Here is a 14,710-nt window from a genome sequence, read left to right as displayed (position 1 = left end):
CACCGATTTTCTGGCGGTGCCGTCGACATATGATAATCATTTCTCAGTGAATGCGTTTAGAGCATTTCGATTGCAGCTTCATGTCCTGGCCTTCGCGGTTTTTCCGCAAATCGTCAATGAGCCCTATAATCGCATTATCATCATATACTTGAGCTCCTAGATGGCCTTGATCGGCAATATCGCATAATACCGACTGCAATCTCCTTTGCTCTGGTTCGATTGACTCTGCCTTCATGTATTGCCTTGCGAATCCGGTAGCCACGGCGGATCTTCTGCCAATCGCTGAGTTTTTCTTGCCAGCCTGCGCCTCCTTCATAGTATGCATTTTTCTGCTTGGTTGACATCTCATACCCTTGAGGCGGTTTTCGAAGCATCCAGCTTGCTGTATCGACTTTACCATCGGGGGGTTCCTCGGCTGAGCCCTCATACAGTCCCACGGTTTTGATGATATCTCTGATACCTGATGCCCTTCTATGACGGTTCACTGCAACTCTCCAAGAATCTATTCTAGGCGTATGTGCCTTTTTGTATGATATCTTAGGGTACTTGGGCTTCGGGTCCCAACACGGTATTGGGTATGGCACGTTGAATCTCGGATCCCCCAGCTGTCTTCTTGCATCTATGGGAACTCGTGATATAGGGTCAAGTACAACCCACGTTTCCCTATTCAGCCAGTGATTGGCAAGTATCGAAAAATGGAAGGGCCTTCGACCTGGGTTTAGTTGACCGAGGAGCCATGCAAGCTTTCGATCCAGGCAATCGATTAATCGCATTTCCCAAGGACTCCAATTTTCAAAAGGAATCGGTTTTCTTTTCCGAATATTGGGCTTAAGTACTTCCTTGAGCTGCGACTTTTCCTTGATTCTGCTTCTCACGGATCGAATCGGCTTGGACGAGAATGAGCGGGAATTTAATTGTCTTATGTCGCAGAGAGACTGGAATCCATTTCGCCCGGCGATTTCGGCACTAGTAAGAGAGAGAGAAAGATATGGATGACATAGAGCTGGCGTGGAGCTCCACACTCCAGCTCCAACCGTGTTGTTCGGGGCATTTATTAATGTAGCTCGCTTTCTAGAGAAATGCTGCGCAAGGCCTGACAGGGTATGGCTACCTGAATCCGAAGAGTAACTACCATCAATGAAGCCATTCCGTGGCTCATCAAGAGATCTGAAAAGGGAATTTCCTTCTGATGAGTAACTGGCCAGGAGCTCCGAAATAGGACTTCCTGGGGGCTCTATGAACTCGCATGGGCTGTTTCGTGCCAGATTGGATGTCTGTATTTGCATTTGGGTAGACCAAACCTGGTACTTGCGCGCATAACGGAACATTTTGGGTTCATACGATGCACACTCTGCCGTGTTCGATGTTTCTTGTGAGCGAGCTGATAACTCATGTAATTTAGAAGGAAGAGGTCTTGCATTTAACAGACACGGAAGGGAAGCACTATGATTGCGTGCCGGCTCGCTTTCCTTTAGGTGCAAGAAAATGTTTCCTCTAGGAAAATTCTTAGGCTGATTCAGAGACCGGAACAGTCCGGGCTTATCGCATATTGTATGAGATCTCTGCGTCCAAGTTTTCTTTTTGTGAGACAAACTCCGATCAAAATTGTCTTTGAAATTCGATAATCGGTCTGCAAGCCCTGTTGATGGAAGGTAATCTATGGGATGTTTCCCGTCAAGTGTACTGTTGTGGTTCGTAACTGTCCTCTTCGGCAATCTTTGTGCTCCTGTCATCGTAGTGGTTGAGAATTTCGCTGGTCCATTATGACCATCTGGGTGGCCAGAGTTCCAGATTTCATCTGCTGTCGTGAACCTGTAGCTTCTAAGACATTTGGGCAGCCATCGGAGTGGCCTTTGGTTTTGATAATGCCTTTCCAGCTCTTTGTTGCCTGGGTCCCACCAGACCCAACGGTAGTCGGCTCTGGAAGACTTCCATGATGTCCACTCACTGATCTTTGCAGCGCATTTCCGAAATATGTCCTTAGTGGCCTCATGTCGCTCCCATGGTACCCAGCCGTACCAAGTCCTTGCGTACCGAGTGGTGGGAGTGTTGCCATTTCCCACCACCTTGCCCCGGCTGAGGGATCGGACAAATTTCCCAATCTTCCAGAAAAGAACACCAATCACAAATATGCAGATTGTCCCGGTAAATAGCTCGAGTAGTACTTTGAGGCTAATGAAACTCGTAACATGGACAGGCGTAGCCGGTGGTTCTTTTGGCGGTTGAGGGGGAGGAGGAAAGTGATAGAACTGTCGTGGAAGGACAGGTGCCATCTGTTGAATGCCGGTGTGTATGGCCAAATTGACATTCTGATAACGATATTGGTTTGGAGCTGTGACTGTTTCCAAGTCATGGTGTTGATCGATGAAGGGACAGTTGTCTGCCGGGTACGTGGGAGAGCAGCGAAGAGGGAAGGTGTAGGGTCGAAGAAGCTGCCACACACGCAGACTGGCTCAAACACAACCACTGCCTTTTCCTGACTGCAACAAGAGTTCTAAATTTATTACTACAGAGCATCTCATCCATACTCTGCATATCATGGCTCGTGATATGAACTTTCATTTTTCATTTCACGAGATGAAGTCAGTCTGTCTCTTAGGGAATTGGCCTCGCAGTCTGTGTCATCCTAAGCATTCGATGGCATGACCCTGTGGGGTATTGATAGATAGGCTTTCTTGTCTCTTCTGTGCACTTTCATATTGCTTCAGAGCTAGACTTATCTTGCTGTCTTTGAGCTTTCAGAAGCAGAATCAACTCAGGTTTGTTTCGAGTGCCAATGGCCCAGAGCGTTTAGGGTCAAACGACAGCGCCTATCAGAGTCCTTCCACTCATATACCCTCGATCTATCACTTCGGAGGAATTCAAAGCATGCCATTGGAAGTATTAGGTCCATCAGACTGTAACGATAGCCACTCGTGTGACCTACTCGGAGCATTACCGTAATGCCTGTCACCCGTGCCCCATGGAGGATCGACAGTCCGTGTTCGAATTATGAATTGAAGAATGGGATAAATGTGCTTGATACTCCTGCATAATGCTTGTGTCCGTCATCATAACAAAGTCCCACCGCCGGCAAATCGGTACATTATTGCTGTCAGTTATGTGCATATCCGTTATTCAACGTCAAATGCACATCTGTACCCAGTTTTACCCCTCACGGTGCAATGGTCTCGAACGATCAACAATGCTACCTACTTTTGAGCAATAATACAACTTGTATTGCTAAAGTGGTCGAAGCCAGGTCTGCTGTATTATTAGTGGTAGAACCCTTGTTGTAGCTTGCAGACGGTGTATTCTTTATCTCCGACTCCGACAATCATAACCGGTCCCGTATACGCGAGTCCGAAGGATTAACCGGTAGGACCGTCTGATCAACATCATCTTGTTTCATAGTAGCTCAAATGCATTACTGGGGCCATCTAGTAATTGAGTCACAAGTTGACAGAGTTGTTGTCGTACTAAGTAGTAGACATGCCTCTTCAAAACTATTTATATGCCGATGCACCAGCACATTTGGCAGATATTTTGGTTAATCTTCGCGAAGTACATACCAACCATTACAATGGATTTTATATTCCAGGCCTCGAAGGCTAATGTGGCTTCCATGGTTGCTTGGATATCATTTCTGGTGAGTACTCTGGCGCAAGAAGGTATTTCTTTGCCGTTGACAAGAAGTAGATTATATCTACCCTGCTAGGACGAGTCTTTTATCGGTTATATTTTCACCCTCTTAGAAATATTCCAGGCCCAAAGCTGGCAGCGAGTACAAAACTATGTTACCTCTATTGGACCAACTCAGGTCGCCTTCATTATAAGGTCAAGGAACTGCATGATCAATACGGCGACGTGGTACGCATTGCGCCCAATTTCCTTGTATACAAGGCTCCGCCTGCATGGAAGGATATCTATGGACACCGCAAACATGGCGACGGTTCTTTCCTCAAAGACCCGCAATTCTATATCCCCACTCCCAGTGGTCATAGTCTGATAGGTTCGAATGATGCTGATCATTCACGGGAAAGACGCCTTCTTTCGCATGCTTTCTCGGAAAAATCCTTGAGAGAACAAGAGTCACTTGTGCAATCCTATGTGGATTTACTCATCAATGGGCTCTATAACGAGATAGAAGCTTCCAGGGAAACAGTCGACCTGACCAAATGGTACAACTTCACCACATTCGATATCATTGGGGATTTGGTATTTGGGGAGCCCTTCAACTGTCTCCGTGATAACCGCTACCATCCATGGGTTTCAATTGTTTTTGGGGGCATGAAATCCAGCACCATTTTGAGGGGTGCCAGCCTTTATGGTTGCCTGGCTCCAATTATCAAAAGTCTGATCCCCAAGAGTGTACTGCAAAAGAGGATGGAGCACCATCGAATGACCCAGGATAAGCTCAATCGTCGTCTGGAAATGAAAACCACCAGGCCGGACTTTATGACATATGTCCTCAGATATAATGATGAAAGGGGGATGACACAGCGAGAACTTGAGGCGAATTCGAGCCTCCTCATCATTGCTGGTAGCGAAACAACAGCTACATTGCTGTCTGGCTGCACATTTTATCTTCTGAGACATCCTGAAATCCACAAGAAGTTGATCAACGAGGTCCGAGGGTCATTTCAGACCCAAGAAGAAATCAATTTCCTTTCTGTTGCAAAGCTTTCTTATATGAACTGTGTCCTTGAGGAGAGCTTACGTATGTACCCTCCCGTGCCCGGTGTACTTCCCAGACGAGTCCCAGATGGTGGTGCGATGATTGATGGTGAATTCATTCCTGAGGGAGTAAGTGATCCATTCCCAGCAGCATCCCGGCTTATCTTCGATGCTAACAAGACGATCAACAGACTTCTGTGTCAATGGGATACTATTCCGCCTTTCGAGCAGAATCCAATTTCGCCGAACCCGACTCTTTCATCCCCGAACGTTGGTCTGAAAATAAAGATCCAGCATTCGCATCCGATAATAAGGAAGTCTTGCAACCATTCTCTTATGGACCTCGTAATTGCCTTGGGAAAAAGTAAGGCCCTCTTCCACTTTTTTGTATACTCATAGCGCTGATATCTTTCCCATCTAGCCTGGCTTACGCAGAAATGCGTCTAATCATGGCCAAGGTTCTGTGGAATTTTGACTTGAGCCTTGATAGTGACAGCTACAACTGGGATATCCAGCCTTCATATACCATTTGGCAAAAGCATCCTTTGAATGTTAAGCTGACACCGGTTCAGCGTTGAGTGGAATCATTTTAAAGACCAGACACAATGAGGTTAACATGCCAGTGGAATGGTCTCAATGATTTGTTTGTGTTGTCAAGAAAGTGATCGCTTTGAGCAGTACAGTCAGTCATCCGGATCTTAGTATTTGTATTTGAGCTTTTGATCATAGCTTTTGAATTTGATAGCATATACACCCTAGCAGGGTATCCTGACCCTTCCTCCCAGCGTGTACACCGGCACAATAAGGCCCAGGAGGCAACCTGGAAGTATGACCCAGGTCGCTGAAAATCATCCTTTACGCTCGATGACCTCGTTGATCTCGATAATAACGTACTGTCTTGGTTGAAACCCCTTAAGGATATCCATGTCAGATGACATGCTGAGAGTCGATCTCGCCTCATTCACCCGCCTCACTTTTGGACCTCACTTCTCTCTCTTTGGTCATTTCCACGGCGCATTTGATGGAATAATTGACGACCAGGTGCAAATAATGTAGCCTGAACTCAGATTCCTTTTGCCGCACTCTGTACAGGAATAAAAATTCTCTCACGGTTGAGTTGAGCCACACCTACATGTTCTAGCCACATCCAGTGGCAACGCATTGCAAAACCGGATCCGAAAAATTTCCGGGAAATTGGTGGTGCATATTATCGGTAGCACTAACGTGATGGACACTGTGGATCTGCATGGGAATAACCTAGTCGGTTAGCTTAAAAAGAGCATGTTGGGAACAGAGAATGGTCATTGGTGACGAAGCAGATGGTGCAGCTAAGGTAAGACAGCGGTAAGGCGTGGCCGCGTGGTGCTTGGTGAATCCCTTAGCATTGTATCACTCCAGTAGGTCGTCCTAATCACCCGCCTATCATGAGAGACTATGTTTTGGCGGATATAGCTTCCTACACCACTGTTTCCCAATGTTATTCAGTACACCAAAAGCAATTTGTATGTGATCTCCTTCGTATGTGGCGCTCAAATGACTTGGTCAGATCACTTGGCGATTTGCGGCTGAACCGTCGTCCCCTCCTTTTTTTTCTTTTTCTTTTTTTTTTTTTTTTCTGTTTCGTTGCTTCCTCCATTTGCTATACTTTGCAAGAATTTCTCGAAACAGAAAGCATGCATCTACAGCTGACAGTCGTGAAACGGCAGTTTAAGCTGTTACATAACATATCCCCGCGAATAAGAAGACAAGACCTACACTTCCTCAATATGATATATAATAGTATGCACTTCAACGAGTGGCTCATACAAGCCATACAACATGGGAGGGGTCCATTGGATATTGAGTACTCCATACTCCGTCGTTCGTATAGACTGCATATCCAAAGATCTGCGGTGTAGGTTTCCTTGGCGAGCGTTACAACATTCTATTGCGCCACGAGGGAGGGGGCTAAGGGTAAGCCATGATAAAGCCAAACCATTCGACACCTGTACTTGCTCGAGTACGAGTACGAGTCATGGCCGGCATATGTCATAAGTACGATCATGAATTGCGTGAGATGTTGGCGACATCGTTCAAAGCAAAATGATAGACTTCCTGTGGCTATCTTTGACAAATAATGACAGCCAAAGGATCAAAAGAAGCAAAAAGAAAGGTTAATGTAAGGATGAGACTTGATGGCAACAGGGCATTCTCAACCGATAGGGTTCCTCAGTTCTTTGTTTATCGCTCAGACTACCAATCATATCGATTGATATGCTTGAGACAATCCCTGCTGTGAAGTCCGGTTCAAATACATAGCGAGCCGGACTATCATCGAGTATAGGAAGGTTCATACCCATGCGTATTGTAGCATCCTTGATTTCCTGTAGTGAAACTTTGGCGGGGCATGATAAAAGGAGCAGGAAGAGGGGAAGTTCTGAGATCATTGGCCATCTTCCCAATATTGATACCGTGAGATGCTCTCCGAGTAGAACTTCACACTTGATATAGAACCCAACTAAACGAATCGGCTGTTCGATAGTATTGATTACTAGGTAACCATCAAAGCAGACAAGACTGTTCCTTATCGGTAGGGGGGTCCATGGTCAATGCATTGTTCACCGCCACAACATCGGAAATTTGGAGCCTTCGTGTTCAGCCATCTTGTGGCTAGGGGTATTAAAGAATAGGCCTCGATTATCACATAGCTTATCGGTGAATCTGGATGATCTGCGTGCCATCAATGTGAGATCACACATGCCGGCTGGACGCCCGTGGTGTAAAAAGGCTATTGCCGTGTGTATTCTTGGTCAGACTTGAGCGATTTTAACCAGGGAAGAGCGATTTTAACCAGGGAAGAGCGATTTTAACCAGGGAAGAGCGATTCAATAGTGGAGCAACCAAGTTTCAATCAACATCATGCTTGGACTGGCTGCTTATTCCCTGCAGTCAGTCGAGATGGCCAGGCGGTTTTTCCAATCAATCACGTCTGTTTATTCAAGCCGGACGAAGGGAACAGCTTCATATCGGTCTAGAAAGGTGCCTGGGAATACCCCTCAAGCAATCTCCGCCTTGACAGAAGTGGATAAGTTGCTAATTTCAGTGGTATCAATAAGCCATGCATAATCTGTTCCCCACTGACTGTGTTCACTAGCATGGGTTATTTTTTATTTATTTTATTTTTTTTTTTTTTGCTGGGTACGCAACTATGCATATTTGATGGCTATTCTAATGGCAATGTCTTCTATGCCACAAGTAGTAAAAATTGCGAGCAGGATACCAAGCTCGTATACGGCTTCTCGGCGACATATGCATAATGAAAGAAGAAACCAAGAGAAACTCTTTTCTCGTCTGGGGTTCTAAGAGTGATTGACATCTCCCCAGGCATCATAATTCTCGTCACAGGTGACATTCCAAAGCCTAATTACTAGTTTCCATGAGTAGCGGCAAAAAAGAGGGTACTTTTGATGTCACTGACGACCAAGGGCCGCTGTTTTGGTAGTTTTCGGCCGAAGTTCCAAGTTCTGATGGCCGAGAAAATAATTGTAAACAAGGCACAGCGTTAATTGACGCCGGGAAATAGCATTGTTGCAATAATTGCAAACGCATTGACAAATCGAAGCAGTCTCGGTGCAACGGACCAGGATCGACAATCAGGCCGTTCACCGCCACAATTGGGCCGTTTGGCATCTGCCTGCTCAGCCACCTGTGGCTGATGAATGGTAGTGGCCGATCCAATGAGAACTATTCCTCAGTTGTTACATAACCTAATCAATAGATCTTGATCGATCTGCATTGCATGGCATTGCAGGGAATAGGGATTGAAGAAGAAATTTTCAAAGCGAGGTTCTTTCCCCATACGCTGAACGGCTGCATACCGGTTCGTCCAGGGGTTCTCGGCAGTTATTAGAAGGAAGATGATGTCAGCTGTCTTCGGTCTATGCATGCGATAGGTGTCAGCATAGGGGTCACTCGGGATCATATCATCAAAAGAGAATCACACAGACCATGATTTATTTGCAATGCATAGTTACCCTTCTTGGAAGTAGCTTCCATAATGTATGCAATGCGATATAAGCGCTGACCCCATTTCCAAAGAGATAATCTGTTGGGTAACTAACTTTGAATTACCAGAACCCTATGGTCGGATAACTCTACCGCGGGGAATCGGGGACTCATTGTCACATACTGGCCCGTGTCCGGCAAACACCGTAATTGTTACGGACGGAGCAACCGTAGCCCTAGACTATTGTGAATCCCGATAGATGAGTGGGTACGTCTCCCCAATCCCAGGTCGACAGGGGGTAACAGGGGATCGTTTCCCTCGTGGTGGAATCATGCAGGAGCCCCAACAGACTGGCCCAAGGCAGCAATAATCACTTGATCAGCAAATAGCTGCAGCGACGTTCCAGAGTCGAAACACGAAGAGGACATCCACGGAGTTACAGAAATGAGGCTAGGGACAAGTGCCGATAGTTGTGGCTAGTGACCCACTCTAGGCCAAAAATGGCAGTGTGGCGAAGTCGTCCTTGGGCGTGTGGCTTGAGCTTGTCGGACAGCCCGACTCGACTCGAACCTTTTGCTCCTCCTCGCTGTCGTCCAGATTCTTTCATTCTTTGGTTCACTAACTTGAATTGCAGTTCTTGGATCCTCTTCCATCCTGCTCAGTGGTGGATAGTGTCTCTGTCAACATCAGGCATCAATTATTCTCAACTTCCCTCCATTCTGATCGCCACACATTGCTGGTCCAAGCCACTCTTACACCATCGTGGATCGTACTGAACCTGTACGCAATTCCGCTTTGTAACACTTTCCAAGACTCATCTACCTTGTCGAAACAACTCGCAAGCATAGCCAAATGGGGTGGGAGGCGTGGAAATGGTATCCATGAATACGGGAATCCAGTCTCCCCCGAGTTGATCTTTCAGGGAGAGGCCAATGCAAGGGATTTTCCCCGAAGACATGAACAAATTCTATTTTTTTTTTTTCTTATCTTTTCTCACTTACAATCTAAGACAATCAAAGGCATAATGGCTGCCTCTCGAACCCCTTAGAAAGGAATTGGTGGGGAAGAACAAGCGAGTGGAAAAAGAAAAGAAAAGAAACTATGGTCTGAGAGCGCCGCTCTCCCGACGATAGTACCCTGCTGCTCCTTACGAACGGGGGATCTTGCATATCACGCCAATTTAGTTCTGTTAAGCTTTGAATCTCAATTTCTGGCACGCGGGCCCCCTGTGAACGATCTGACGTCTCAATCTACAGTCCCGCCATGGGTTTCCTGGCTTCGACCCTTCCATGTAAACGCCCCCAATCCAGCTCTCTCCACACTGACCCCCTTTGTTGACGCGTCCTGGATACGGCAAGCTCAGAAGAGAAAAAAAGAAAAGAAAAAAGAAACAACAGATACCAGGGTTCGTTTTCCCATTGCGCCTCTTACAGCTCGCTGCAAGATTACCAATTCCCTACCTTCGATTTGCTCGGACATGAGGGCTTTCTCTTTGCAGATCATAAGCCCTTGGCCGTTAACGATCTATTGACTCTAGTACTTTCGAAGTGGCAAACTGATACAGTTTTCTTTGTTCCCTTTTAGGTTCTGTCAGGATGACTCTCTGAGTTTGATAACATCCACTATGATGATCGAATAGATATATGAAGGCCCAGTCCATCTCTCGATTATTGTCCATCGATACTTCATCCATCTGAGAATTACTTCCTTATCTTCCTGATCACTTGTTTGATCCAACCCTTCAACACGTATCGTCCATTGCCAACTTGTCAATTTTTCTTCCCTACTCGATTCACCAGCCTTGTCATTGAATCAGCCTTGGCACTTGGAAGTGTTCAGTCAGACTGCCACGGGTAAGACATTCGTTTGTCTGATAGTCAATCCATCAAAAAATAAAGCACGACACCATGGTCCAAGGAAATTCAAGTGCCACCGGCAGTTCAAGCCGTGAATATGGAATCACATTCGAGATCTCTCCCCCAGCTGCTGTGCGCCCAGGAGTTCCGTTCACCATACCAGTTGTTGTAGCAGTGCGACCTGTGGGAAACCCAGGCGGCTCCGTTCAACAGCTGGTGATGAACGCCTCGTTGAGAAACGAAGCGGGGACCAGCGCCGCATCAGGTCTGGCTGGGAATCTTACTTCGAGTGTGCGCAGTCGCAGCGGTAACACCACCAGCGGATACGCCAGATTTGGACCCCTTACCATTGGACAGCCGGGCAAATACCGACTTCGAATCATGTTAGGGGCAGCTTCCGTGGGGGGAGTGACCACCAAGGACTACGTTGAATCGGGTGTTATTCATGTCCACGGGGCAGCAGAGGCATCTCAGCGACCAAGTAAGTCTTGTGATTGTGCCGCATATGCAAATCTACATAAATAGAAATGCAAACTGACAAATAATACAGCTGCGGCGCAGATATCCAAACTCCAGGCCCTGACGGCAGAGAACATAGACATATCAGCAGCCGACATTGCGGCGTGGCAGGCATGATACCGGATTGGGAAATGGATGTTGAATTTGGTTTCTGGAGTAGATTCCCGGTGAAATCAAGGAATCGGGCAGGGAGTTATGATGCGGATGACTTGGGATCATAATACCTTTCCGGCGAAATGGCAGGAGTACGGGATGAATGAATGGATTTCTCTTCTTGTTGCTTTGATGATACAGCCTATATACAAGACACGCGTCGAATCTTTTTAATCCCTCAGACAAGAGTATTTTCGCATTTCCCTCAGAAACCGGGCGTTTCCCAACATGTATCTCAAAAAGGCCGGGTAATCCCAACCTCTCTCCTGGGCAGCCAAAGCCATCAAGCTAGCCTGATCTTTACGACCAGGACGACCTGGTCCAGTCATATTCTACAACATTAGCTCAATCCTTCTAATCAAAGGAATCGCCTCTCCCACACGAGAAAGGATAAACATACCGGCTTCAAATTAACATCAAAAAGCGCAAACCTCCCTCCCTCCCTAAACCGGCGAATATCAATCCGAATCGGCGCCGTCGCCCCCAAAAACACCCCAACCTCTTCACACTCCCTCATAATACACGCAAAGGATTCATCCGCCTCCATCTCCCGCTTCGTAACCGCCCTCGAGTTCGCAGTCACCGCGACTAACCCGCTATACGGCGCGATGCCATCGACATGATTGAACCGCACCACGGGCGGGAGGGCCCAGTGTCGACTATCTACGCAATCAGGCGGCATGATGGTAACAGTCCCTTCTTCGCCGTGAAGATATTCCTCGAGGAGAACCTGGGACGAAGTCTCATTGAAGAAGCGGTTAACATGATCCCTTAGTTCAGCCGGTGAGTTGCAAACTTGCACGCCGTGGCTTCCTCGTCCTCGAACTGGCTTTGCGACGAGGGGATAATCAGACTGAGCTAATGAAGCGATAACAGTCTCTAGATTCCCCTGGCCCCCCGTCTCCGCGGTCCCATCGACACTCCACGCACGCGGTAGCGTAAACCCACCCCGTCGACGAAGCTTATCATTCAAAACCGCCTTATCGTCAAACCAATCCACACAAAGCGGCGGCTGGCCGACAACCTTCACACGGTCCTCATAAGGCGTCAACGCCCCCGATTCCTGCAGTGGATGCTCAGCAAAGACAACCGTGTTCGCCCAGAGATGCGTAGCGCCAGCGTGGATGGCCGCGAGAATGCCCTCTTCGGTATCAGGGAAGCACCAATCTTGCTGTCTGCGGGGATCTGGGGAGGAGATGGGCGTGAGGATCTTATGTCCTGTCTGCGATAGTGTGTAGGCGATGTCCGCGCCGGAGTCTTGATATCCTATTCGTTTTGTTAGATGGGTCATTGTGCTATGTGATGGGCCTTACCGCCGGGTTTGGGGGGCTTGCTCACTCCCCCGTATACAGGGGGTTTAAGGGCCTGGTATAAAAGGGCCACCGTGGGTTCGGATGCCATGTGTGATACGCGTCGATGGTTGATATGGAATTTATATCGAATAAATCTCTTCGTCTTGTATTGTGGTCGACTAGGCAAATAAGCATGTATCAGACAGTAGATCTCACCAACGACCCAAACTCGGCTCAACAAGTCATAAAGGTGCTGATTTCAATTTCATGACTATTACTGACTGTCAAAAGAATACTAACTTACTTTTTATACCCACAGTCACTCGATGAGACGGAGTAGTCCGCACATAATGAAGTTACTGCCGATCGAGGAGAAACTGCCGATATCGCTGCATGGCATACATGCAAGACAAGAGTTATCTATACAGGGCTTACTAGAGACTAGTACTAGAAGAAAGCTTCGCTGTTACTAAATATATCATGGATATCAAGGTGCGTCTTGAAATGGGAAGCTAAATAACAAGCATACATGGTGCATTGTGCATGGGAAGTACATACAGTAACCTAAGTCAACTCTACTCGGCACACTACGAATAATTATGTTGGACAATACCTTTTACTTTATTCAAGCTGTCTGAAAATAAATCGTTGATATCATCATTCTATATGTGAACCGTAACTGTAACTGTAACTGTACTCTCGCAGAGCATCGATAAACCATATTCCCGCAAGGGGATTAGAAACAGGAAGAAATATCCGAAAACCGGAGAATGACAGGGAATCGATTCCTCGAAACTGTGGATAACCTGGATATCCCCCAAAAACACCAAATGGTCACCCCGGAGGAGTGTGGTTTATCGGTTTAAAAATCCGAAATCGGTGGAATCTGCTGGCTGTATTCCTTTGACAGGATACAGACTGTCGATGTTGATGTTGGTGCAGCATCTGAGCTGCCCGTCTAGAGACGATGGTGACCGATAGTCCCTGGGCGACATGGTGTACTTTTCATGGCCCGGGGTTAAAGTCACTTGCGAGTTTCTGAATTCATCGGGATAGCATCATGCGTGCCAGAATCGAAAGACGAAAGTCGAGAGAGAGGGAAGCGAAGAGCGATATCAGATTCATTCAGCTCTCCTTCTCATCGTGGCGACCATGGTGACGCAGTCGCTCAACTCCATCGCGGACAGTGTCACGCAGACTGAATCCGCCAAAGAGCCAGTCATTCGAGTGACGGCCGTAGTGGTTGACTGTGCCCCGGTAGCGACGGTAATCATCGCTGCTGCGTCTCGAATGGTGAGAGCGTGAGTCTCGCTGGTTGCGAGAGTGACGAGGGCTGGTGGGAGACTGGGGAGAGCGCACGGGGCTGGCAGAGCGGCGGGGCATGTCTGCGGAAGTTGAAGCTGAAGGGTAACTGCGCGACATTGTCTGGTAGAGGGGGTCTGAAGTGTTTGGTTCTCTGCGATCGGGAATATCGATGGGGATAGGAGATTTGGAGCGGAGCAGTTTTGCGCTCAGACGGTGAGAGGATTTGGTGGTGTTCTGAGAGATGGGCTCGATGCTTTCGAAAGGACGAGTACTGTAGGAAGAGGAAGACGAAGAAGCAGTAAGAGTATGAGAGAGGCTGTTTTGGACGCGATCACTCATTTATATCGTGAACTATTGTCTGGACAGAAGAGAAGATGAAGAAGAAGAAGAAAAGAAACCCAACGAAGGATTTCCCCCCTTATTTATCTTCCAATTCTTCCACTTCGTCCTGTTTTTCCTCCGATTCAAACTGTCACTTCCCCATCCGCCCCTCGCCCAATCAGAGCCCTCAGCACAACAGCCCTATCCCCTCTATCCAATCGGAGGCTGCCAACACCACCCATGGGCTCCACTGATAGGGTCTAGCGTCGGACCCACTTGGCGAGCCAGCGGTGAAGTTGGCCGGGGTGGTCCCACTTTCTCTGCCCTACGAGGGGCACGAGCCAATCAGCAGGCCGGGTGGCTCAAGTGACCCATGGGAGAGGGCCGGATTCACCGCTTCTGCCTGAGGTGCTTGAGTCATCTGATGCTGCAGTCGACCGGATATGTACTATCCATTGGGAATAGGTAACATTTCCATATAATAAATTCTGTAATTCTACTCTGATACGTTGATCAAAAAGAAGAAAATAAACAGTCACAATCAGTCACTACTCGTAGTAACTTGAATCCTGTGCCATGGCAGCCAGGCAGAAGCAAAACCCAGCCTATTCTTAGCCGGATAG

General features: G+C 47.4%; 6 protein-coding genes across 6 annotated transcripts; 2 read left to right on the top strand and 4 right to left on the bottom strand.

Moving 5' to 3' along the window:
* Window positions 1-157: 157 nt before the first annotated feature.
* On the bottom strand, window positions 158-986 carry ASPWEDRAFT_141939 (uncharacterized protein; the record flags this gene model as incomplete). Its single annotated transcript, XM_040829428.1, has 1 exon — window positions 158-986. A coding segment is annotated over exon 1 (615 nt), but the record flags the coding sequence as incomplete, so codon positions are not given.
* A 774-nt stretch (window positions 987-1,760) lies between these two features.
* ASPWEDRAFT_91367 (uncharacterized protein) lies at window positions 1,761-2,273 on the bottom strand (the record flags this gene model as incomplete). The annotated part of the gene is made up of 1 exon (XM_040839589.1): window positions 1,761-2,273. A coding segment is annotated over one exon (513 nt), but the record flags the coding sequence as incomplete, so codon positions are not given.
* A 1,289-nt stretch (window positions 2,274-3,562) lies between these two features.
* Window positions 3,563-5,234, top strand: ASPWEDRAFT_176621 (cytochrome P450; the record flags this gene model as incomplete). The annotated part of the gene is made up of 4 exons (XM_040831533.1): window positions 3,563-3,628; window positions 3,679-4,785; window positions 4,848-5,020; window positions 5,078-5,234. 4 exons carry the CDS (start codon window positions 3,563-3,565, stop codon window positions 5,232-5,234), a joined length of 1,503 nt encoding a protein of 500 aa, XP_040685230.1.
* Window positions 5,235-10,548: 5,314 nt separating this feature from the next.
* Window positions 10,549-11,133, top strand: ASPWEDRAFT_54681 (uncharacterized protein; the record flags this gene model as incomplete). The annotated part of the gene is made up of 2 exons (XM_040838091.1): window positions 10,549-10,978; window positions 11,048-11,133. 2 exons carry the CDS (start codon window positions 10,549-10,551, stop codon window positions 11,131-11,133), a joined length of 516 nt encoding a protein of 171 aa, XP_040685229.1.
* Window positions 11,134-11,493: 360 nt separating this feature from the next.
* ASPWEDRAFT_45504 (uncharacterized protein) lies at window positions 11,494-12,585 on the bottom strand. The gene is made up of 2 exons (XM_040836559.1): window positions 12,483-12,585; window positions 11,494-12,435 (listed from the first exon to the last, which is right to left on the bottom strand). The coding sequence occupies exons 1-2, from the start codon at window positions 12,568-12,570 to the stop codon at window positions 11,528-11,530; spliced, it is 996 nt and encodes a 331-aa protein (XP_040685228.1). The 5' UTR covers window positions 12,571-12,585; the 3' UTR covers window positions 11,494-11,527.
* Window positions 12,586-13,154: 569 nt separating this feature from the next.
* Window positions 13,155-14,142, bottom strand: ASPWEDRAFT_45503 (uncharacterized protein). The gene has a single exon (XM_040836558.1). The coding sequence runs from the start codon at window positions 14,103-14,105 to the stop codon at window positions 13,587-13,589; it is 519 nt and encodes a 172-aa protein (XP_040685227.1). The 5' UTR covers window positions 14,106-14,142; the 3' UTR covers window positions 13,155-13,586.
* Window positions 14,143-14,710: the final 568 nt, after the last annotated feature.

This window comes from Aspergillus wentii, assembly GCF_001890725.1.
Source record: "Aspergillus wentii DTO 134E9 unplaced genomic scaffold ASPWEscaffold_8, whole genome shotgun sequence".
NCBI lineage: Eukaryota > Fungi > Ascomycota > Eurotiomycetes > Eurotiales > Aspergillaceae > Aspergillus > Aspergillus wentii.
Note: the sequence above shows the minus strand (reverse complement) of the source record. Positions and strands in the feature narration are given on the sequence as shown.

Bases quoted from the DNA above. Each gene is read 5' to 3' on its own strand.
- ASPWEDRAFT_45504 (XM_040836559.1), bottom strand. From the start codon at position 12,570: ATGGCATCCGAACCCACGGTGGCCCTTTTATACCAGGCCCTTAAACCC. The intron at 12,436-12,482 runs GTAAGGCCCATC...CAAAACGAATAG, and splicing joins CAAGCCCCCCAAACCCGGCG to GATATCAAGACTCCGGCGCG.
- ASPWEDRAFT_45503 (XM_040836558.1), bottom strand. From the start codon at position 14,105: ATGAGTGATCGCGTCCAAAACAGCCTCTCTCATACTCTTACTGCTTCT.